This window comes from Colias philodice, chromosome 11 (genome assembly GCF_061535455.1).
Source record: "Colias philodice isolate Cphi_HAF_F1 chromosome 11, ilColPhil1 Martin Lab GWU primary, whole genome shotgun sequence".
NCBI lineage: Eukaryota > Metazoa > Arthropoda > Insecta > Lepidoptera > Pieridae > Colias > Colias philodice.
Window position 1 is genome coordinate 9,294,097 of NC_143096.1, and position 26,481 is coordinate 9,320,577.

The 26,481-nt window shown below is 30.7% G+C and overlaps 1 protein-coding gene across 2 annotated transcripts in view; it reads left to right on the forward strand.

Moving 5' to 3' along the window:
* LOC149484802 (very long chain fatty acid elongase 7-like) overlaps positions 1-26,481 on the forward strand; it is a 51,630-nt gene that overhangs the window by 6,771 nt on the left and 18,378 nt on the right. The window contains exons 2-3 of one of the 2 annotated variants that reach the window (XM_089701114.1): positions 14,541-14,722; positions 25,947-26,165. In XM_089701114.1, the coding sequence (XP_089557240.1) occupies positions 26,066-26,165 (100 nt within the window). In that variant the 5' untranslated portion in view covers positions 14,541-14,722; positions 25,947-26,065. Of the gene's footprint in view, positions 1-14,540; positions 14,723-25,747; positions 25,873-25,946; positions 26,166-26,481 lie in introns of those variants that run through there. The other variant, XM_089701113.1, reaches the window with a different exon arrangement.

A 26,481-nucleotide genomic window follows, 5' to 3' on the forward strand; every position in this document is an offset into this window, starting at 1 on the left:
AATTTTTATTTTCACATTGTGGTGAGTGAGTAAGTTTGGTTTATTGTAAGTAGTGTTTTCTTGTGTGGGTTATTAATAATTACAAATTCGGGGCTTGTTTAAATTATTAAAAGTAAACATATGAGTGATTAAAGGAAATTTGAAAAAACATAGTATTTGCAAGTAAACTATGTATAATTTGCATTTTCTATACATTCAAATCTTTGAATCGAAAGTAACTAATAACTTATTTGTCGCTCGCGTTAAAAACAAACTTTCATCTCCTATTTTGTCCTCTTGGGGGTAGAATTGATCAAAATATATTCTTAGCGGATGCCTACGTCCTAACATCTACCTGTATGCCAAACTTCAGCCCGATCCGACCAAGGGTTTGGGCTGTGCGTTGATAGATCACTATGTCAGTCAGTTACCTTAGTTATATATATTTAGCGGTCCAGAAATTGCAAATTGTTAACGAAATAGAAATATAAGACACAACCTCGAATTTAAAATAACTCGAAATTATATTTTAGTAATAAGGTTTTTCATTTTATTATTATTACAGCATTAAATGCAATTTATAAATAACTGTAAATATTTTTTGGCAAATGTTTTTGTTTTTTTGTATTGTATGATAATTTCGAAATAAATCTTATGTTTTATTATTAACCTAAATTAACTCAAGTGAATCAGGATTATGAACTAAGTTTGTTATAGAAACTAAAACAACGTTACAAAAAAATAACATTAACATTTTTTGTGTACTTCACGTTATATAAAATGTATTATGTATATTATTCTCGATGTTATACATCATAGAGATTGAATAGTGTTGTATCGAATTCAATAGGACGCACGGGGTCACTAACCTCTAAACTATAGAGTTTATAAGTCAATGCCAATCGACAGGTTGCATACCATTCTTGTAATATTAATTCCTCAGTATTTAGTAAGTTTTGTTTTTCACACTTTTTCTTGACAAACATACTATAAAATTAACAACTGAAATGTTACATTACGACATATGAACTCAAATATCATCAAATAACCTTCTATTAACCAAACTGCACTAACAATGTGTCGACATATTCGCGACATATCGACACTTCTCTGGGAGCATGCAACTTTTCGTATGTATGAATCTTTTTTTTTTTTGAAAATTTTAATTTTTCTTGTAGCCCAAATTAAAAGTGTCTTGAAAATTATCCGAATAACCTTATCTACCTCTCTACCTAGCTTATGTAATTTTTGATTCATTTTATTTCGTTTATATATAATTTTTCCTTTATTTTGAAAAGTGTATTAACTCATTAATTATATTTCAATTTATCTACTGAATGAGCAATTATGGGAAAGAAAGGAATTCAATCACAAATGTTATCAAATACACAAAATAATATCCATTACTTTATTATTAGATACTAATATCTATAGTCAATTCTAATTATAACATCGTCTCTATTAATTGTAGAGCAATATTTTATATAGTTTTAATCAGTGCGCTCTTTTAAAACAACTCAAGTCACAACGTCGCGTCTTGACTAATTGATATCAATAGAGTCTAATTTAAGTTTCACTTCAATAGATTTTATAAAAGCGTTCTCGAAAAACAACATACGTAAATCCTATTATCTCTAATGTCTATAATATCAAACATTACTTCATACAGAACATACTGGACTTTTCTCACAATAAAACCTCAAAATCTCCAGTTAATTACGCGGAATTACGCAAAGGATGTCATGTTTCACCGGCTCATTGTGACCCGTATAATCTTGATCGTAAAACCACGTGTTATCGACCTTGACATACGATAATCAGACGTTGGATGTTCAATGGTGGCACGTATCATTTCTCAATGTATTTGCATGGTTCCATGACAATATTTGACAACCTTCATGGCGTAGAAAAGCCGCCACGGTCAGCGACTTACCCAATATTTGTTTTAATGATGATTGTATTAAAATCTATTGAGCTTTGGTAAACGATGAAATGCAGCCTTGAAAATTAGTTCAGAATGAATTTTGGCTACGTCTGTGAATATCGATTGAGAATAGCTATTAGCCTTATACATAATATAAAACATTTGAACACCTACATAACCTAATTAATTATTTTGTAAAGATATTAGTATTTTGTATTTTAGCTTCAAACGCGTTTAATTCTCATACTTTACTAAACGGACCGGCTGTTATCAGCTCAAACTTCAAAGAACATAACATATTATTGAAAAATAATTTATCATTTTATTTGTATTATTATTGACTTTAAAGTAAGTTTGGAAATGACTAAATTTTATTTGCTTTTCTTACATGCAATAACTACTTTTGCTAAAATTTTGTATGCGGTAAGATTATACCTACAATTTGATAATTTTTTTGCCTTCTATATGAAACAATGGTAGAAAATAACTGCATGTATAAATTAAGTTAATCTTTATATACGTTCCAAAATTGTGCCTTTACTTTTTTGTTATCTTAATAGAAAAAAAAATAAGTACGCTGAACGTTTAATACTGAAATATGTGAATAAATTTGAAATATGCTATCGGATCGGATAAATAAATATATTTTTTAAATGATTTCAAGACATTGTTCCACAAACATGGCAGATGAAGAATTATCATTTACCTATAATTATTAAAAGCAGATACAACTGCTTTCCATACACGGTTGCTCCGATATAGAGTTCATTTTCTGCATCAAAAATTATTCTATGTATTTAGCTAAAATTAATCTGTCTTTTTATCGAAATTCATCCAAATCATTTTAGCAGATAAGACGAAAATATCACAAGCAGACATTTACTTCTGTGTCTATAATAAAAATGTTTCACCGAAAAGTTTGTACGCGCCTAACTTCCTAATGTCTGTGAAAGTTTTTTCCTACTAAACTAAACTAATAAAAACTTAAAAACCTTCGAAATAAAGAGGTTAGTTTATAATATCTTTTGTTTATAGCCTTAATGAATATCTCTGTAACAAGCTTTAATGTTATGTCATTATCTTTACAATATCATCATCATGATTGTGGACCATTTACTCCATCAAAACATATCATTACTTAGGTAATAGTGGAAAACACTATTCAATGTTAGGTGCCTGGGAATTTCCGAGATTTAATTTTGATTGTTAGAGATAATTTCAACTGAAGGATATAATATGTCGTGTTCTACGTAATTTATAAATTAGGTCTTTAAAGCATTTATTGCAGGTTCGTTAAAAAATAATATTATTTATATACAAGATTGAAGAGACTTAGATTTTTTAAATATTATCACAGCTCCAAAAATCCAAAACTTTAAGATGCACTATAATTATTATATTAGTTGTAATTAAATAGTTTTGCTCTACCGTTGATAAGTGAAACTTGCCTAATGAATAATGATATATTTTTATGATTGTAGGAAACACTAAATTATCGAGGAATAGGTATACGTGCAACTAAATATTATTAGAGGCTTAGTTATGTATGAATATTATGGTAATTGAAGTAGAAGGAATTTGATTAATTTAAAATTATATGGGGATTATTGTGAGACAATTTTTGTTGGGAATTGTCTCAACTAAAAATATTTCGATATGTATATAAATTTATGGAATAAAGACTTATTATTTACTTCACCCGTCTAAAACATAAAAAATTGTAAAACTCAAACCTATTCCAAGAAACACTATTCTTTAAATCTATAAAAAATCCGCATCAAATTCGCTTGCGTGATTTTGAAGATATTATGTATAAGCATACTTATGAACATACATTACAGCGGGAAGCGACTTTTTGCTGTATAGTGATTCTGTCTTAGGATTCTGTGAAAACTTCTTTGAATCTGTTAAATTCTATGACTTCTTAATCCGTAGCATAGATAATATAATACTATACTAGTCCGTAGCTACTATGTTAGTTAACTAGTGTGCCAGTTTTGAATATGCCGAATTAGTCACGTATATGCAAGTTAGTTAAAAATGTAAAAAAGATATATTTGGGTGAAGGATAATGTACAAATGACTCTTAAATCTAATTGTTACATACCAAGTTTAATATCTGCCAAGAATTGTTTCGTAACTGTAATCGTATGTTTTGTTTGTTTACAAAGTATATTTTGCGTTTTCTATATTTTTAATGACGGATCATGAAAGATGAATTTTTTTATTAGGTAAATAATTATGAATGTACCTACTTTACATTATTTATTACATTTTTCATAATATTATGGTTAATAAAAGAAAATCTTCAATTATTCTAAATGTTGCTGATTACTCAAAAAATTTTTGGAATATTCTTATCTACTAAGTAAAAACGAAGAAAAAAATCCTTCTAAATACATGAGTGATGACTTCACAAATATATTATATAACAATGAATTTGTCAAAATATAAATTACATTACGCGCGTAAAGCTTAATACAAAAAAAAAATGCCGTAAAAACATTGTCTTTACGCGGTCGTCGAACTTGTCTTGTGGTCGACTGGTCACTCAGTGGGCCAAGGGCGAATTGCGATAGCAAGCGTGCATATATCGCTTATGACTTTTTAATCTTATCTAGGGAGGGGGTTAAATATTAAAGTATGTAAAATAAAGATTTTACATGCGACATTGCGAAATGGTTATGAGGATAACGTATTTTTTGACTCGTGACGATTTTTTTGACTCATCACGTCCAAGACGACATAAATGTAATTATGGTGAAAAAGACAAAAAAGCGGAATAAACCCATATGAACGTTTATTTTGTTGTTTATTGTTTACTCTTGTACTCTATGGCTATAATTGAACAAACTAGCTTAATATTGTTATGGACCGACGATACCAACAGCTATTGTTAGAAGCAATTTAATATATCCATACCACAGATAATATAATACCACAGTATTACAATATACTGTGATAATACTATACTTACGTCGATAATTATTAATTATAAATCATTTATTTTCCGCAAAATTTACAACTAAACACAAAGTATAATTCAGCAAATAGAGATTCTCGTCTGATTATGGTCTGCGTTACATATTAGTTGTATACGTAGTAATTATTAGTCTGTGATATTAGTATATTACATATCTACTGACAATAAATAATCGGCCACGATCTTTAATTGAAGTCTTATAGAAGTTTATTTTAATGAATTGCCAAATATTATTGATTTGCAATGTATAAATTTACACCACTCATCGAATGCACGTTTGACCTTCCTTCATATGAAAGTGGGGATGGCCAATAAAGTCCATAATAGTTTGATAGCAGGCAGGTAGGCTTATACCACAGTTCTTATACGATATTATTTTGTGGTAGGTACACATAAATTTAATAATTTGAATGTGTTTCATTTTACGATAAAAAAGTAACGGTAAAACGTTTATAATGTCATTGAGCAAGATTGAAAACAAAAGATTTGACACTTTATCCATACAAAATAAATTCCTCATGCTATAAAGTTAGGAACAAAGCATACATTATACATTTTATTTTACTGCAATATAAATTATTAAGTAATAAAATTAAATCCCGAGAATTCTTTTGTAAGAAGCTATTGTTGTTGCAAAATTATTTGCCAGAATATTAGTTATGCATACTTACGAACTTTATAATATAACATTATTATAATACAAGTATTGTAACGCTTCTTGTATAACAGTGCAATTTATACTACAAAAATATAACTACAAAAATATAACTACAAAAATTATAATCTGAATAAAACTACAATCACTTTACATCATCATAACTTGCTATGACCTTAACATTGAAAATGCCACTAGGCATTTGTCTATTATGTATTTAATATTGGATGATCTGTTGCACATTTGTGAGATGAGTGCTAAGAAAAGAACTCACACTTGCATAAGGAAATAGATGTAAGAATTGGTGCGTGCCTGTATAATCATACAAATCCCAGTTTGCCAGAAATATCGAGTCTTAATCTACTCACTTGAAAACACTGAGTAATGGGTATCAAAGTACACACTACATACGATTTACGTAAAATATTTTTCCGTGATTTGGTTCTCTTTACTAAGCTTATTAAAAATTTCAAAACACTGAAGAATCTGGTAGTTGCCCGATCTATGTTTTATGTGGAAGGTGGTAGATGTTAAGCTTTACCTTTATACTTGTGTTACAAAAACATATTTATGTTCTATAAAATATGCGTGCACTATAATCGATGTTGACCTCCATGACATAAATTAACACAAAACCGCACCTGCATATGTTGTCATTAAACGAAGATTGCTCATTAATTGTCCTTCTCAATATAAATGAAAGTCAAGTATAGGTATATGTATGTATAAACTTAGGTATAGGTATAGGTACCGTTTGTAATTGGGTCTCAAATCTCGTTCCGTTAATTCACGTATTTCTAGAAAGGCTGGGGCCTGGGTTGCAACATCCGACCGGACGACGGTTGCACCACAGATTCCGTTTGGACAAGTCACAGACTCGTTTTGTGGAAAATATCCTGAATCCTTTGACTTATTGCTCGAGGAAAGAAAACTATATGACTTATCTATACTAATATTATAAAGCTGAAGAGTTTCTCAGGAACTACGGGTCCGATTTGGAAAATTCTTTCTGTATTAGATAGCATTTATCGAGGAAGGCTATACGCTATATATATCAACACGCTGCGACCAACAGGAGCGGAACAGTGCGGGTAAAACAGAGGGGCACAGCTATAGTCTGTCCACTATAAGAATTGCTTTTTGACAGCTCGACGGGTGATACCAGAAGTGATGTTCAAAAGATTATCGATTGTGATACCATTTCAATTATAAATTCAAAATATTATCATAAATCGAATCAGGTACGTAAATAATAATTACAACGTAAACGTACTAATAAGATATGTAATAATAAGACCACATATCTATGCATTGTATGTTAAAACTAAACTAAACTAATATTTTATTATTTATTGGTTTCTATTTTACAATTTTGTTGTCTTTACGTTTAAATTATATAACTTAATAGAAGAGTTTTTCTGTATCGGATATATTTTACAGAGTATTTCTATCGATTATTTTAATCTATCGACCCATCATTGAATAATTCTGTGTAGGCATCACTAAGTGGGCGGGACCTGTCCATGAAGTTCGGTAATTATTTGTATGACATTTTAACATAGACAATACAATCCTACATGGGCGTGAAGCTGTCAAAAAGCAAATAATATAATGGACAGAGTATAGTTGTGTATATTCTAGCGGAAAGCAAGTGCGTCATGAAAGGTCGTTGGGTCTTTTGTGAGTTAATGCACTTCTGAGTGAACCCAAGGTGATGTTATTGTTTATTTGAGTATTCATTATATTAGATATTCAAAATTCTTTCTGGATTCAGCTAGTGATTTGCGTATATAATATCTTAACAACTAGTGCGTACTAGAATTATTTAATCTGATGGTTTTTAGCTTTGTCGGTAATCGGTAATGTTCATTCTTGGTAGAGCATTATACTTAGGCGTTTCAAAATGTATGTATTTTTCCAATTATTTCATGGAAAAATATCTAAATTGTAATTTGATAATTTCTCTTTCTTCATCGCTTTAGCCTTCTCATAAATAACTATGCAAATTTCCAATCACATTTCAATAGACCTTTCTAGAACTAAACTTAATATAAGTTTAATACTGTTAATTGACAACACACGTCTTGTGTAGGCATCTAATTATCTGCGACATATTGTCGTCACATTGACCTCAACCCTGTTATAATTACATTGACATCGTACAATACAATTATTATATAAGCAAAATCATTAATTTTAGCTTGCGTTACTTCCTCGAGTATTTCTGTTTCTTCTGATGAATAAATTGCCGTAAGATTACCTACATAAGGCCAAGTTCATGTTCATTACCTAATGCTTTATGGAATTTGGATATAAATATTATGCTGATCTTTTCCGTATATAAATATTTAATATAATAATGCACATATTTTTATGAAAATTTAAATATATGATTTTTCGTGTTAAATGTAAACTTGGTAGTTTGTATGTTTATTCAGTGGGTTAATAAGGTTCCTTAACTTTTTCATATGTTAGCAGTAAATTAATGTTTTTAAATAGTCCTACAGTCAAGGTTGTAGGACACAGGATCTAATCTCACGTGCAAATCTTTGAATTTCGTTACTCCTACTCAAAGATCATCTTATCCTTCCATCCAAGGCTCAATCTGTCAGGTATATTTCAAGGAAATCTTATTTTGAACATTGAGTACAATATAACGTTCTGCGAGTACAATCGTTAATTGTGTATAGTTTCTTCTTAGTGTGTATCAAAATTAGTATAATAGGTAGTTCTTAAGTTTGAAGAAGGAACGAGACTTGCAGTAGGAGCCTTCATACATAATTAAGGTATAATTATTTTTATGTTAATAGTCTACGGTTTTGTTTGCGTTGTTAAAGCAATTTCCTATGGGAATGAGATGTTTGACCGCACTACAAAGTCTACCCTACAGTTCTCTATAGTCTCCTAACTATCTACAAACATAAATACGATCTAATTTTATTCTAAACGATTAAATTAGTTTAGTTTCAATATAAGAAACTCCATAAAAATAGAGCAACTTGTTTCCGATTATAATAATAATAAATAATAATAAAAATACTTTATTGTACACACAGAATGAGGTTCACAGAGAGACAATAAAAAAACCAATGTTGGTTATACCCCAATGTTGGTTCATAAATTACTTATACTCATAAATAATCGAAAGTCAAGCTGCTCATATCTCATAATTACTTTACATAACCTGTAATAATGCAAGTGAATTCATTGCGAGTTGCGACCTATTGGCAAGCCTTGCAGCCCTACGACATTACAAGCAACACATTGCAAGAGCAACGATTACTGATATTGTGTATACGCGTATCAAATTGTTCAAGTTGCACTTTGAAGATACGGTTTGTGTACTTATAATGTCAATACATTATACACAAACATACATCAACAATAACATACATCACACATAATCTAAAACAATTTTTAGATTATGTAAAAGGGGCTTTATATTTTTGTACTTTTTTTCTACATTGACGTTAAAAATTACCAAACACAAATAAGATATCTACCGAAGTTATAGAAAAGTTGCATAGAATCGATAGAGTCGTAAAAGCTAGATGCGAGTTATACTACCTATATCAAGCTTTTTACTAACACAGTGACAATTTTGTTAAAAGGATTGAAGGAAAGATTGTAATATTATTGTAACGAGGTGTTTTGTGAGAAGTGTATTAACACTAAAACGAGCAAAACTAGTAGGTATCAGTTTCCAGAAAAAAGAAATTGCGACGTAGTTAAAATATCAGTATCACAATATATTTTTCCATTATAGAGTCTGGGAAGATCTTAAGTTGTTTAGATTCTTCAATCTGTGTGACTGAAAACATCATGTATATTCGAGAACTTATAAATCAAAAAAACACTAATTAATTCAAAACGAAGCTTATAAACTCTAATTGCTTGTTTTCAACAATTCAGAATACTAAAGAATACCCAAACTAAATTAAAATACAAAACGTCTCAATTGTATAGCTGAGGGAAGTCCCCATTATAAGCGATTAAGTTTTTATTCAACCACATTTAGATACTTCATTCATTATTTACAAATTACAAATACATAATACCAAATATGTAATGTGATTTTTTGTCGAGGTTAAAGTATTATGACAAGATTATGTAAGTATTAACGATTAACGACACATTATAATCAAAGTTATGTAACATTTTGAATTGAATTATGATATTTATCTGCAGATGGTCAAACAATTATAATTTTTCATGAGCTAAAAATAAATCATTTGGATTTGGAATTGTTATAAGTATAATTTATTGCATTTTTTGATTGACAGCAAAAAATAAGTATCTTCATTATATTTGTTCGTATACCTAAAGACACACGTGTTTATTGGAAGAAAACATTCAGCTTATGCTTCCTTTAGCTCAGTGGTATTTTGTAACAATTGACAAAACATTCCGAGTCATTTGCAAAAGTACGAGGGAAATATAGTGGTATTTATAAATTTTGTACAAGTTTTTCAAGACGTTTATAACGCTTTCATTATGAAACGAAAGATTTAACTTGAAATTCAGATTTAGCGAAATTTCATTATTCAAATTCAGGATTGCCTTTTAGAACTAAAAGAGACTATGTATTAAAATAAACAATAATCGAAGATTCAGATGAGAAACAAGTTACATATTTTCATTGTATCATCATTTGTAGCGATAAAAATTCCTAGTTTAAATCTAAACATAATATATATAGTATGTTTAGATTTAAAATAATCAATGGTTGATCAGTGTTTAATTTTACGAAAATATTATTTACATACGTTAAGAAATTGATGATTGAACGGATATAAACCGCGTTGTATTTTATTTCTTACCGTCTGGTAAGAAATAAAATACAACGCGGTAGCAGCAAATTATATACGTGTCTACGTATATAATTTGCTAAGCTTATAGTCCATTGAATGAGTCCCTCCAAGGGGGGTCTAGAGTGCGTGAGTTAGTAACGTAAGATGTTTCTTCGGAAACATGTCAAGAGTCCCTAGGTAATAAACATACTAAAACCCCGGGCCACTAGGAGGAGCCCCGGAGTGGGGGGAGGGGGGAAATGGGTCCATTTTTTTCATTTTTCGCTTAAATCTCAAAAACGGTACATGTTAGAGAAAAACTTTCAAGCAAAAGTTGAAAGGCCATAAAATTATCTACAAGTTGTACCTTAATCATTTTTTCCTATATCCTACCGTTTCTGAGTTATACGCAGGAAAACATGATTTTGGCTCAAACAATTTCCACATCAATCGATCAAAAAATATTTCTTTCTTCCAAAAAACTCAAATGTGCAACTTGTGACCAGTACTGATAGATTGCTCTTAATTAGTTCTATAATTGGTAAAATAAACACATTCCTCCATGGAAGCCTTTAGGAGGAATCGATTGTCAAAATATTATATTAGGGCAGTTTGAGTTACTGAACTTGATTTTTTATTTTTTTCTTCCAAAAAACTCAAACGTGCAACTTGTGACCGGTACAGATAGATTGCTCATAATTAGGTCTATCATTGCTAAAAATACCAGATTCCACCACGGAGGCGTTTACGGGGAATTGAATTTTATCAGGGTAGTTACGATACATGAACTTTTTATTTTTTTTCTTCCAAAAAGCTCAAAAGTGCAACTTGTGACCGGTACAAATAGATTGCTCATAATTAGGTCTATCATTGATAAAAATACCAGATTCCATCATGGAGGCGTTTACGGGGAATTGAATTTTATTAGGGTAGTTAGTTAAAAAGTTCATGTATCGTAACTACCCTAATAAAATTCAATACCTCCTAAACGCCTCCATGGTGGAATCTGGTTTTTTTATCAATGATAGACCTAATTATGAGCAATCTATCGGTACCGTTCACAAGTTGCACTTTTGAGTTTTTTTGGAGAAAAAAAAATAAAAAGTTCAAGTATCGTATCTACCCTAATAAAATTCAATTCCCCGTAAACGCCTCCGTGTTGGAATCTAGTATTTTTATCAATGATAAACCTTATTATGAGCAATCTATCTGTACCAGTCACAAGTTGCACTTTTGAGTTTTTTGGAAGAAAAAAATAAAAAGATCAAGTTCAGTAACTCAAACTACCCTAATATAATATTTTGACAATCGATTCCTCCTAAAGGCTTCCATGGAGGAATGTGTTTATTTTACCAATCATAGACCTAATTAAGAGCAATCTATCAGTACCGGTCACAAGTTGCACTTTTGAGTTTTTTGGAAGAAAAAAATAAAAAGATAAAGTTCAGTAACTCAAACTACCCTAATATAGTATTTTGACAATCGATTCCTCCTAAAGGCTTCCATGGAGGAATGTGTTTATTTTACCAATTATAGACCTAATTAAGAGCAATCTATCAGTATCGGTCACAAGTTGCACTTTTGAGTTTTTTTGGAGAAAAAAAATAAAAAGTTCAAGTATCGTAACTACCCTAATAAAATTCAATTTCCCGTAAACGCCTCCGTGGTGGAATCTGGTATTTTTATCAATGATAGACCCAATTATGAGCAATCTATCTGTACCGGTCACAAGATGCACTTTTGAGTTTTTTGGAAGAAAAAAATAAAAAGATCAAGTTCAGTAACTCAAACTACCATAATATAATATTTTGACAATCGATTCCTCCTAAAGGCTTCCATGGAGGAATGTGTTTATTTTACTAATTATAGACCTAATTAAGAGCAATTTATCAGTACCGGTCACAAGTTGCACATTTGAGTTTTTTGGAAGAAAGAAATATTTTTTGATCGATTGATGTGGAAATTGTTTGAGCCAAAATCATGTTTTACTGCGTATAACTCAGAAACGGTAGGATATAGGAAAAAATGATTCAGGTACAACTTGTAGATAATTTTATGGCCTTTCAACTTATCCTTGAAAGTTTTTCTCTAACATGTACCGTTTTTGAGATTTAAGCGAAAAATGAAAAAATGGACCCATTTCCCCCCTCCCCCCACTCCGGGGCTCCTCCTAGTGGCCCGGGGTTTTAGTATGTTTATTACCTAGGGACTCTTGACATGTTTCCGAAGAAACATCTTACGTTACTAACTCACGCACTCTAGAACTTTTTATTCAATGGACTATTATATACTTTCGATAGTAAATAATAATAATAAGTAAAGAAAATAATTTATAACATCTATCGAGGAGTTGAGCTTGAGCATGTTAGTTGTAACTTGTAACAAAAAAACTAAAAAGCAATTATTTCCTCTTTATAACATTTACTTAGATTTTGACATTCGAAACGCTGTTTTATTATTTTTAAAGAGAGAGTCGCTTGGATCATAGGACAAACATAATCTTTTGAGTTATTGATCGACTAGACCAACCGACGAATGGACGAACGGTCTTTCTAGTTACATAATAAAATAAAAAAAAAATAAAAAATAAAAATAGTTTATTTCCTTTCTAAATTTTACACAATTTGGAGTAGTAGGGCCCTCCTAGTAAGTTTAAGATAAAACCTGTGTCAGGAGGACCCGCTCTTCCTTAACTTAAAATAGGTTATCTACATGAAAAAAATAAATAATATATTATAATAAATTGATGTGAGATGTAAATCATTGATTTGAATTTTCATACTTCGTTAATATTCACCACTAGAAGGTAAAGGCATAGAATATATACTCTCACGTGACGTACTATAGGTAGGTATGTTTAATAAATTGAGCATATTAGTTTTTAAGTGCTAAAATTATCACCTGATCGTGAAAAATATTTATAGAAAATGAAAAAAGTGTGCGAAGTTAGCGAAGAATTTTTCGACCTTAGAATCATTGCAAAACATTTTAGGATACCATCTATCTGACTATAGAGCAGATGTTTTATAAATATATTACGACTTCCCCAAAAACTAATGTGATTTTTCATTTGTAGAGTTTTCGATGATTTTCGATTTTCGTTTCCACACCTTTTGAACCAAAAAGCGTGGAAACGAAAATCGAAAATCGGGATAAGTTTTTAATCAATATTGTAAGATTTTAATTCAGTTGTCATCAAGATAATATCACGGATGCTGCAACAGGTGTGGTTCTGTGTGTGTGTGTGTGTGTCTCTCTATAATTTTCAATTATGAAATCTCCTTCTACTTTCGAGTGAGTGTTTAAGTTTTTTAATATTGAAATCAACAACGTTAAAAACTAAATAAATATTCAGATCATAACGTCTATGCTAGATTCTCCACCATATTATGTAAATTTCATTCTAGCATTTTCGGCGGTCGGGTAACGACACACTTTTTTTTTTTGAACCAGTTTTCAAATATTTATCGTTATTACTTCTTTTATAGAAATACATATTTCAATCCTGTATTTTTTAATAAACATATTATATAAAATACTGATAACTAATAGTTGAAGATATTATTTTGACATACATTAATTTTATGTGTATCACCCACCATCATCTACTTCATTTATGTTATAGTTTACTACGTAAACTGTATTATTGATATACATCTCGTTTGATATGATACACTTTAAATAACATGTATTTGTTCAAATAGATTAGAAAATATCTATTTTAATTCTATTATAGATACATTAGTTCTAGATTTGGAGATCCAAACCAGCTGCTCTCACTCATACGATTCATTTCAAAAAAGTCTAAAACTAAACTTCGTGTTAGCTAGCTAGTCTTTCTCGTGCACAGTTGGCTATGTGAGTTTTTTTAAACATCATTATTATAATAATATCATTGTTATCACCCTAAAATGGCTTCTATCGGTAACAAGCTATAAGCTAACCACTTGGTTGCACTTGCGATCATGCTCTACGATATGCCGGTTTAACCACAATATTTTCACCGACTGTAGCAATGATACCAATGCCTTCAATTGAAATTACATTTAAAAATACAGACTGGTCTCAAAATGATTGACTGAAATGATGCAACTTACGGGTATTTATCCAAGACACTTGATCACACGTACTTCATATTATTGCCAAAAATAATAATCACGACATTGTCGGCTATAGTAGCAGCTATTTACTCATAATGTATTGTTCCAGCTATCCCACCATCAGCGATGCTGTCTTCAATCCTTATTTACCTCATCTACTACATGGTGTACACCGTCCTCCTGGCCATAGCTGGTCTGTGGTGCTTCGAAGACTGTGTGCTGACTGAAGAAGAAGAATATGACTTCGTGAACCATCATCGGGCGATGCCCTATTGAATGGGCTGTTGTAATGTAAGTAGTATAAATATGATTATTATTTGGGAAAAAATAAGAGATTATTATTTTTTTAAAATGTATATTCGAATACAGGAAACAAGACAACAATCGAATGTAAACGGAAGCTTTGTGTATTGATTTGGTGTCGGAAAGAGTTTTTTTTTTTAAAAGTCGAGAATTAATTTTTAGAAATAGAAAACATGAAATTCAACATTTAAATTGAACTTATGGCACGTTTACTATTTGACAAAAAAAAATTGATATGTATAAATAGCAATATTTTTTCCTGTTACACCTCACAATTTACACCAAACAGCAACATAACATTATTGTAATTTATTACATAATAGATATATAAGTGTCAGAGATTACAATGCTTTGAAATTATTTAATAATCGCAGAATACATTGAACCCAAATACTGTTTTGAAAAATTTTGAATTTCAACAACTTGTACATTGTAATTGACGTCCATGTTATGTAAGACGACAAAAAGTTATAATTTACATATTATAAATATATCATAAGCGTCTAAATAGAAATGACTCCATTGTTAATTACTCTTAAATATAAGAAATACATATATGAATATGTATGATATTTAAGATATCTGACATTTGATATACTTAGGTACTTCATTGGATGCTATAATGTATTATTTTAACAGGCAAGGGCGGGCGGCGCGGCAGGCCAAAAATCCTATTAGGTTAACACGTAGGCTTGTATGTTTTTCAATTATTTCATTATAAATAATCCAATTTCCAATTAATAATATCGTAGGAAGTTAAACATGAATTAAACTATTGTAAAAAATCTGGTTTTCAAATATGTACATTGCGTGTGCCGCCCGGCCGCCCTATCTAAATAAGCTAGTGTTAATCGATATACATGTCGCAGCCATTGATTGTCTAGCTTCTTTATAAAATTTCTATGTATTGTAATCATCTTATTGTATCGTCATTTAACATGTGTTTGAATCCTTGATAAATTCCTCCTTCAGATACGTCCATGAAAATATTTAAAATTACAAAGCATTTTATACCCTGTTTTTTATTGGGTTCAAAGATGAAATTGCATTTTATAACATGTAGTATCAACATACATCATGAAGACTGAATCATCATAATTATCAATCGCACTTTATACAACATTCAATTACGATAAAGTTCAAAACATTGAATGTTTCTTTGACTTTCTGATTAGAAATTTCAATAGAATTTGCTGTACTCCTGTGAAAAGCACGTGAGTAATCTGTTTAAAATTTCATAACTCAACCTTCCGCTAATATTTAGCAGCCTCGGTATTGTGTACCTAAAGTAATGCTTAGGTCACTGTCAACACGTCACTTATTCCTAGTGTACACAGCAGTCAATTGGGAAATCTTGAAGGATTCTTGCGGTTCGTTGCAAGTAATGTTTGCTGAGGTAGTCAAGCGTGTGAGCGACCTTATACAAAGCCACTACCTTACTGGATTATTAATTTTTACTATCATAATGGCCGACTTTCAAATATTGTACTGTCATTTGTTTCTAGACAATTGTGAAATGAATACTTACCTACAGTTTATAAATAACATTATGAGGCTTAATTTATACGTCTATGGACATTAATGAGTGTAATTAACTATAAATTCAACAATAGGGAGTAGGTAAAACGAAACGAACATTACTAGCCCAATCGACATTCTTTCGAATTGCAATGTAATTCGTTTTCCACTTCCAACAATAAATCTTATTACGTAATAATATAGTACATGACCTATTTTATCGTTTTTGTGTACGGAAGACATCCGCAAAGTAAAATATCGTCGGATATTCAATATGTTGTGTAAACACACTCACGCTATTGCAGGATATTGCTCAGTCCAAGGACGTGAAAATCAGATTTTCGCATTCTAGGAAACTCGTGATATGCTAATGCGATCGCTTCACTGCATAGCTGCAATAATACTGAGAAAATTATTGGGAAATCATCAGTTTATGTTGCGTAATAATCCCTTTTCTCTTCGATAATATGTGAAATATTGTGAGGGTAATGTGATGTGTAGATAACTATTATTGTAGAGAAGAGCCTGGAAAAAGCTGAAATATTTATACTTAGATTATGACAATTTAATCAAAATTTCTCAATCAATTTAATAAGAAAGTAACTAAGTTAGCAAACTAAACTAGTAAGATACAATTTTTGAAATTTTGTTGAAGAACGTAAAAAGTAGACAAAGTAGGATTCACCAATTCATATAAAAACGAAAGCTTAACGAAACATCCTAAACAAGGTTAATTAAACGAAGCAATCCACGGTAAATAGGTACATCGTAGTAAATTGCGTAGAGTTGCAGCGAGCGGGCAGCGTAGTCACGTAAATGTGTAGACGTGAAAATGTCGTATTTAAATTTTTAAAAACAAATTATGGTTACTAAATTTCCGATATTATTATAGGTATATTTCATATTTTTTATTAAGTAGGAAACGCTTATTAATAGATACTGATATTGAATTTTCCGGAAAATTATCGCAGACTTCCTAATGTCACAAATAAAGACATCGTTAATTTAAATTGCGCTGAGTCTCGTCAAAATGTTTTTATGTGTGTTTTAACAATGTGATTTTTTGCCTAATTCAATAAAAACAGGCACTTGTTACGTCACAAGTAAGTTTAAAAACAATTTTTTTTGCAAATAATAATTTATAATTAGTTGAACTTGACATTACCAAATTAGCATCGAAGAAACAATAATTATATATAGTTACGTCAAAGTTTTGTTGCAGCTGTTTGCAAAAACTTCGAAACCCATGATAATATTGTCATTACGTAAGTATTATAGAAAAACAAGTCTCAGGCATGACATTGTGACTTAGATCATTAAGTAATGGATAACACACGCAGGCGTTTCCCCTTTTGCCGAGGTATAAGATTATTCGAATCGAAAAATCTTATGCTTTCATAAAAACTACTTGCGTAATCGATTACGAACACTCTGCGTATTCGTAAAACATCGAAAGGACGTCTGCGAGTGCTCCGCTAAAAATGCCGTTTTGCACTGTCAAGTCTTGCAGAAGCAATTCAAACATGTCGAATATTAAAAAAGATGGAATAACCTTTCATTTGTGTATATTTTTTTATTTTTTTAACGTACATTTCTAATTAAATGCAATTTCTAATAATCGTCGATGTATCGTTTAGCGATATGATCAAGACAAATAATCGAGTCATGTGTGTACTCGATCATTGATGCGGCCTCACGAGACTATCATGGAAAGAAAATATACAAATTTAATCTTTATGAACTAAGCGATAAAGTTGAATTTAGAACGCGATATTGAACCGCACTCCCCACGAGACTATAAAGTGATGTAGCGAGACTATCTTGAAGATAAAATATACAAATTTAATCTTTATGAACTAAGCGATAAAGTTGAATTTAGAACGCGATATTGAACCGCACTCCCCACGAGACTATAAAGTGATGTAGCGAGACTATCTTGAAGAGAAATTCAAATTTAATCTTTATGAACTTAGTGATAGAGTTGAATTTAAAAACTCGTCGCTTAAAAAGTCGTTAATTTTTACGACTTTTTTAGTGACGGACTGCTTTTAACTTGAACGTCGATAAAAAAATATTTTTCTAAGTATAATTTGAAATGAGATGAGAATTAATCTTTATTATATTAAAATTTTACACAACTGCATAAAAAGGAGTATAATGTTTATTTTGTAAGTCTTGTATATATTTATTAAAATTTACGCTCGGTTACTGGCAGAACATTTTAATGGTACGGAACCCTTCGTGCGCGAGTCCGACTCGCATTTAGCCGTTTTTTTTGTAATGTTAATCTTGTAACCTTTCTATTATGTAATCTATACTAATATTATAAAGCTGAAGAGTTTGTTTGTTTGTTTGAACGCGCTATTCTCGGGAACTACTGGTCCGATTTGAAAAATTCTTTCGGTGTTAGATAGCCCATTTATCGAGGAAGGTATATATCATCACGCTACGACCAACAGGAGTGGAGCCACGGGGGTGAAACCGCGCGGAGCAGCTACTTTGTTTATATGTATGTACGAATATTGCGTATATTTCAGATTTACAAAAAATCCTGCTTTAAGGCTAAGGTGGATTGAATGCTGTGGGAGAAAATCAGAATGGACACCTCGGTACAGAAATAATAAAAATTTCTGGACCGATATTTATTTTATTGAATATAATATGTGATGTGTTGAATAAATACATATTCAAATACAAATAAAATGGCGTTTTATTGTTTTTTCGTATGCATATAATAATGATGAAAACGTTACAAATGACCTGTGTAGTATTTTTTATGAATATAATATTGATGTTATTTCTAATTTCAACAAAATTATTATTTTTGTAATATCGATATGGTTACATCCCTTTAGAGCGATTGTATTATTACGTATATGTATAGAGATTTTTCTGTGTAATCGATGTATGTGTGCAAAAACATGCTAGTCTGTCCATTTTGTAATAGTTTGAGTTTGTAAAGACACAAATTATTTTTGTGAATGTGTGATTGTGTTTCAAAGTGTGAGTTACCCTCCCCGCACCAAAACCGGCAGAAAGTTTAGTTAGAACATTTGCCAGCGTGCTCCATCCATTACTTAATGATCTAAGCATTGTGATGACATTATTCACATTTCAGTTTTTGGCGGAAAATACCGACTATTTACTGACTAGTAGTTTTTGAATGAAGGAAAAAATTGACACGCGTTAATATATTATAGTACCGTTTTTATTCAGTTCTTATCTTCGTTAGATACTTATAATATTAACTATCTGACCCACGTGATTTTGCTTGATTCATAAAAAGGAATAAGTATTTATTGTCTTTACTAGAACATATCAACATCAGCCATGACATTAACATTTACTTTCCGATTTACAATATTGCTGAAAATAAAAAAGCCTAATATCTATTTAAGGGATCATTTATAAAAAATAAATAAAATAATTACTAACCTATATATGTAAATTAAAGACTTTTTAACGGATTTTAAACGCGATTTATTCATTATATTAGTAACGTTTCGAACACTTTTCAGTCTCCCCGTGACCACGCTCGCTGTAAAGTGTTCGAAACGTGGGAAAAATAATATTATGAATAAATCGCGTTAAAAAGTCTTTAATTTATAAATGTATAATACTCGCGTAAAATCAAACACTAGAAAATACTACCTATATGTACGCAAGACGCAAATACAAAGTTATTGTAAGAAATATGCAACAACAATGCACATACGCAAACATTATCGCATCTTGATTTATTGTGTTTATATTGCACACGAGAGTAGCATCCAAATGATTTATAATTAAGTGCTCAGTATTGCTACAGAGATTAATATCTAATCGCATTTAGTTACAACCTACTACCTAGGTAACCTAGTTTCTTAAAATCCTTATCGCGCTATAGTTTTTAAGTGTTGGGAATTACCAATTTACTTAACTTACTTATTTCAAATAATAATTGTTTATTTTTAATGTTTTTTGTGTTTTTAAATTGAAAAATTTGCAAGTTTATATTTAGTAATTTCATGAAAATGCAAGTGTGAATATTTACTTAGTAGAATAATTAATACAGTCTTAAATAAATACAAATGTAAAAAATACACGGAAGATAGAAGTTCGTTCCTAAAACACCTTATACAATTGTTTTGCTTACAGTTGGTTAGTCAGTAAAGTTATTGTTCTGAGCCCTACATAATATAAACCTTGACATCGATAAATAATTGGCAATTTTTATGGGCCATAAAATAATCTTCGACCTTCGAAACTCGACGCCTCCTTAGTACAGTTCAGTGCAGTACGTGTAAGCATAGACCTGAGAGGTTCGATTCCTGGTGGACACAAAGAAAAAGTCTCGGTCTGTCAGGACATAGATTGATGATCTACTTGTTTCTAAAGAAAATCTATCAGTGAAACAAATGCATAATGCATCTGCCCCGTACCCCACTACTAGTAAAGTTGGAGTAGATAATATATGTTATTATAGTGCATTCTCCAAAAAAGAAAGGTACTTTATTACGTTGAGATACTGATAGTAATACATTATCTCACAATATCTGTGGTATATTGCTTTAAGTACTTTGTTCCTTTAAAAATTGATATTTTCGTACTACTTAATTTATCAATAGAGATTTTAAACATTGCAATATAATGCGATGTTGATGTGCGGTGTTTTCTGCCTCTATAGTCTGAAGTGATATTATTGTAATACATATTATGTATCATGTATTGCGTCTTTCCTCTATAAATATTGTCTGTAATATTTCACTTGATTGTAAATCATATTAATAATTTTTCCGAATTACTTGAAGCTTATCGAATTAAGATGTACATTGTACACAATAAGGCTGCATGTTCAAAAGATTTATTTAAAAAACTATTAATATTGAAAAAAAAAACCGTTATCCTCATTTACTTAAAAAAGATTAATTTTTAAAAGGCAAATAACAACACAACTTGAAAATTACAATCATGAGAACTCATGGAACTTGAATATTTTTACAAAATACACCTGTTTAAGAATCGTGAATATTAAATTATATATTTTAAGGTTATTCAATTATCTTTTATACCTACTCAGAAGTTTTTTGATGATACTTTTTATGATGTACGAACAATTTATAATTATTAAATTGACAAGCTAATCATCCAGTTCATTCTTAATTAAAAAAAATTGAATAAATGTACGAATAAATATAATTTATTCATACAGTACCCGTATTCGTATAGTAATAATTATAACAATAATATCTTTTCTCAGAATTTATTTCTCCTACTAATTTGTAAGGACGACTGCCAAAAAATACTAATTTTGTGATGTTTGCTCAGTGTCAAATGTAAAGGTGTCATACTGTGCTTTACTTTTAATTAATTACGTAGGCAGGCGCGGTCCCAGGGGGGTGGTCACGGGGGACATGACCCCCCCCCCAAAATCGTACTCGATAAATTAGAAAAAAATCTTATACTGTACAAAATATAAAAAAAAAACTGGCCAAATGCGTATCGGAGTCACTTGCACACCTAAAGTTCCGTTAAAAACTGTTATTAATCCCTTGCGAATTATAAATCCATGGGGGGGGGGGGGGGGGGTAGCATACCTTTCCAGCCTCGTGACCCCCCCCCCCCAAAATTTCAGACTGGGACCGCGCCTGTACGTAGGTAGTTTATCTTTTATTAATTACTAGCTTTCCGCCCGCGGCTTCGCCCGCGTTTTCAAAGAAAAACCCGTTCCCGTAGGATTTCCGGGATAAAACCTATCCTATGTCCTTTCTCGGGTATCAAAATATCTCTATACCAAATTTCATGCAAATTGGTTTAGTAGTTTAGGCGTGATTGAGTAACAGACAGACAGACAGAGTTACTTTCGCATTTATAATATTAGTATGGATGAACATAAAAGTAGTAAAAACATTTAACTATTGAAATATGTAAATCCAGAATAATCATTTTACGTATTAGAAGGTACCTACGGCTACATGATATAATAACGTACGCTATTGTTATAGGTATTATTTAAACAAAGTACATAATAAGTTTCCAAGAAAAACTTGAACATCAAGCAATTATAGAGATGGCATTTTTGTCTTTCATAAAGTCTATTCAACCCATTCTTTTTTTACTTCCGTAAAAAATAATAAATTTGTCTAATATTGGGTGTCTCTGTGAGGTAGGTATTTTGACTTTTATTTTACCATTTGCATAAGTATCGCAATTAAAATCGGATTTCATAATCAAATTTTTACCATAAAACAATCTATCTTATTTTAATGAAAATTCGTTCTTACCCACTTTCTTTTGTTGTTAAAAAGCGATTGCGAGATTACGACAAAAATTTAACGCCTACACAATTGCTCTTGACATTGATTCAACGAGGGCAAATTTACTAAAATCGATGCAAGGAAAGTAGTGGGACGCCATCTAGCGGAAAGTTTGAGCATTACCAGATACTTTCCTATTTTTATTTCTTGAAACGAACAAAGCATATTGTTAAATGAAGTTAGACACTAAGAAAATTTATTGTGTTATTAATTATACATTTAAATATTTATAAATTTAAATATATATTAAGATGTAGTGATGAAAGTAAAAATCAAGAGGCTTTTCATGTCGACAGCGCCATCTGCTGATTAAGAAAACTTGTTGGTAATTATATCAATACAGTGAGCTTGTATGGATAATTGGATATCAATTATATGTATATTATTATAAATGAAATCAATTGCTGTTCATTAGTTTAGCTCTAGCTGAAACTCGGGGATAGCTGAGCCGATTTTGACATGTTTTTCATAGTCCAGAGAAGAAGAAGAGGATAAATTTAAATGGTGAGAAACTTAGAGCATTAATTTAATGCTCTAAGTTGAGAAACATACAAAAATAGTAACGGGTGGTATACCTAAACGTCATCGGGAAATCTAGAAAAGTTATAAGTTTGACTGATGGTAAGGTTGAAATCAAGTTAATTTCAAAAATTACCAACCCTGTTTAAAAATTGAGGGGGATGATACTTTTCCAATTCAACTTTCCAATTTGCATTGGAAACTGCAACTGGAAAATTGCAGTTAGTAAACATAAACCAAGAACCTTCCTAAACTGAGAGGGACTTTTCCCATGCAATTTTCGGGCTAGTAGCTAACAGACAGAGGTAACAAGGATAAAATGTTTTGATTTGATGGTTCTCAAATATTTATTACGCAATTTGTAGGACAATATGTCTGTTGAATTAAGTATATAAATATTAACTAAGTGAAAACAAAAAAATCAGCTGGTTAGTAATCATTTATGATGACCTCGTTATCGATACACATTGGAAAGAGGGGACTCTTTGATCAAACAATAGATTTTGTAGGACAAATATTTTTTTCGAATAATTTAGATAATTATCTTGAGATTGAACACAAAAAAAAATTCAGTTAGTAATAAATATTTGAGAACCATCAAATCAAAACATTTTATCCTTGTTACCTCTGTTAGCTACCACAATCGAGAGTTTCGTACAGGAAATTATTGGGCGTCTCATCAAAATAAAGCTACTCACGGAAAATTAGCTTGATAGTAATCACTTGCAAAAATGGGCGATGGATCCTGAACTACTAGTTCAGCCAGTACAAAAACCAATATTCAGAGAATTAGGAATTTATATCCAAGATGCAGACAGGATACCAGCAATGTAAAGTGAAACTTCTTTAGGCGCGTTGAGAGTAAAAATTCAAGGTCGCGTCATGACAATACCGTCACGTCATGAAGTAAGGCGACGATTTTCGTTTCTTTGAATCTTGCCAAAGATTCACTTCTGACACGTGTCTATCACTCTGACGCTCAACACACGTTTTTTTTAATTAAATTTATTGTTGTTAGACTGACATATAATAATACTTTACAGACCCCTATTTCCTCAAAGAAAATCTAAGTAAGTTGATGAGATCAGTCGGCTCTAACGATAACCTTGTATTGTGTTTATTTATTATTTGTTCAACCATTTATATAAACTTTTGCAGATAAAAAGGGTAAAAACTAAAAATGTATGTACATATCTGTGATTAGAGATCTTTTTGATGCAAATCTTATCAACTTATGTATGTTTTAAAATTAAGAAATATAAACTTAAGTATCTAATCGCTTTGTATTTGTAGTGTAAATTACTATTAAGTATCACCTTTTTTTTAGAATACCGATTACCGATTATGTAGAGCGCAAACCGCGCGTCAAATCTGTAGTAAAATAAATCATATTCTGTAGATACTGATACTGATCTTATGGCATATATCTGTACAATTAGCAATAAACATTTTAATACATCAGATATTTCTTAACATTTCGGTCGTTTATAACTCAGAATCAAACCGTTACGAACTATCATAGTTAAATATAATATTGATGGCTATAAATAACGCCATAAATGGGTAAATTGTAAAGTGTATGTGCAGTTTCAATTAAAACGATGTTGTAACTTTTTAAATTACTAATGAAACCTTTATCTTTGGTTTCACAGAATAACATTGTGATAAAAGTAATCTAGGTACTTGGTACCTACATGTAACTTGAGCCTAACCTATGATTTTATTGAAATATAGTTTATAAGAAATAACTTATTTAACAAATATGGGTTTATATTATTTTAACAAAATCTGCAAAATCAAATAAACATCATTTTATTTGCTTCGCTTTATACATACAAAAAGATACGATAATTTTCACCAAGTTTATACATTTTCTTCTCCTTAACAATTAAGCAGAAATTGAAGTGTCAAACTTATAAATATTGAAGAATCTATATATAACCATTACACAAACAAATCAATAGCATCATTGAGAGATTTTTCGTAGAGCTAAAGGTACGTTACTGATATCTCTGTGCTACGGAGTTCTAATATATTTGGAAGAAGTTTTCACTAATTTTATTTTTCTATGGATTATCAAACATAAGTAAAAATATTGATCACATAATTATTTTTTACTAAGGCATATTTTTCAGAAAATATTGACGTAGAGGGTGACTAAATTGAAAGATGAAATATCTTTCGTACTAAGGATTTCAAAATTTCGCCTGAAAATTAGAGAGACATGAAAGTTAGATACTAATTTTACGACTGAAAAATTAAAAAGATCTCGTTTGCTGAAACTGTGGATGGAACACTCTTTGTTTTTGTGTTCTGCGACATACCGCGTCTTATGTAGGTACCTACAAATATAGGAAATCTTCTTAGTAAATATTAAATTAAATTTAAAAAATACATTCTTGTGATGACTGGCAAATATTTTTTAATTTAATGCATTATTTTACTATAAAAAAAATCGTAAAACTATGATTACAATAAGTACAAGTGACAACTGACAACCTAAGGTCTCCGATCTAAACCTAACTTTATGGACTTTGCCCGGAAAATTGTGCGGAAATATGTACGTTTTCGCGATGACAATAAAACGCAATTTACAATGACGCAACAGTACTTACGTCCTTGTGACACTGGGGGGGCTGTACGTTCACGATTGGCGGGCTTATGGCGCGCGATTCAATTGTAACTTGGGAAGCGGCGCGTTCGCACTTTCCACAGGCTTTCGCTTTTGAGATGTGCTCATAAATTACTATTAAATTTATCTGACGAAGATGATTTATTCGCGCAAGACGTATCGGTAGCATCAAAGTATGTGCTTTCGTTAAACGCTTATACGCGCGTTTAAAAATCCAAATTTGATGTTTATTTTTATTTTGTTTCAGGTGACATTTTGCAAAGCAAATTGTTATCGAGATTCATCAAGGTGAATTAAATAGTGGTGTGTAGTGTGTGTCAGTGAAATACAATTCAGCGAGTGACAGAGTGATAGACATTATTCAAAATGACTGGTTTCGTGAAAATCGCGATCGATGACTACTATTCCGACAACAATTGGACCACGATCATCAATAAATATTGGGTGCTAGCTGAAAGAGTTTCAGGTACTTACCTAGTGTTTTATAAAAATTTCTAGTTCAAATATTTGAAATCATGCACACAGCTAAAATGATACGTAAGTCTTAGATTTCCTAATAAGAACACTAAATTACAATATACATATTTAAAAAAAGTTATCATAAAAAATTACATATACTTATACCAAATATCTGACATGAAATGGAATCTATAAATAATTCAATTAATTTCTAATAATTTCTTGCTGGTCAAAAAAAATATCATCATGTTAGATGTAATTAGATTATATGGAAAGTGACTATTACATTTTTTGTCCGTTACTTTCATGAATTATACAATAGG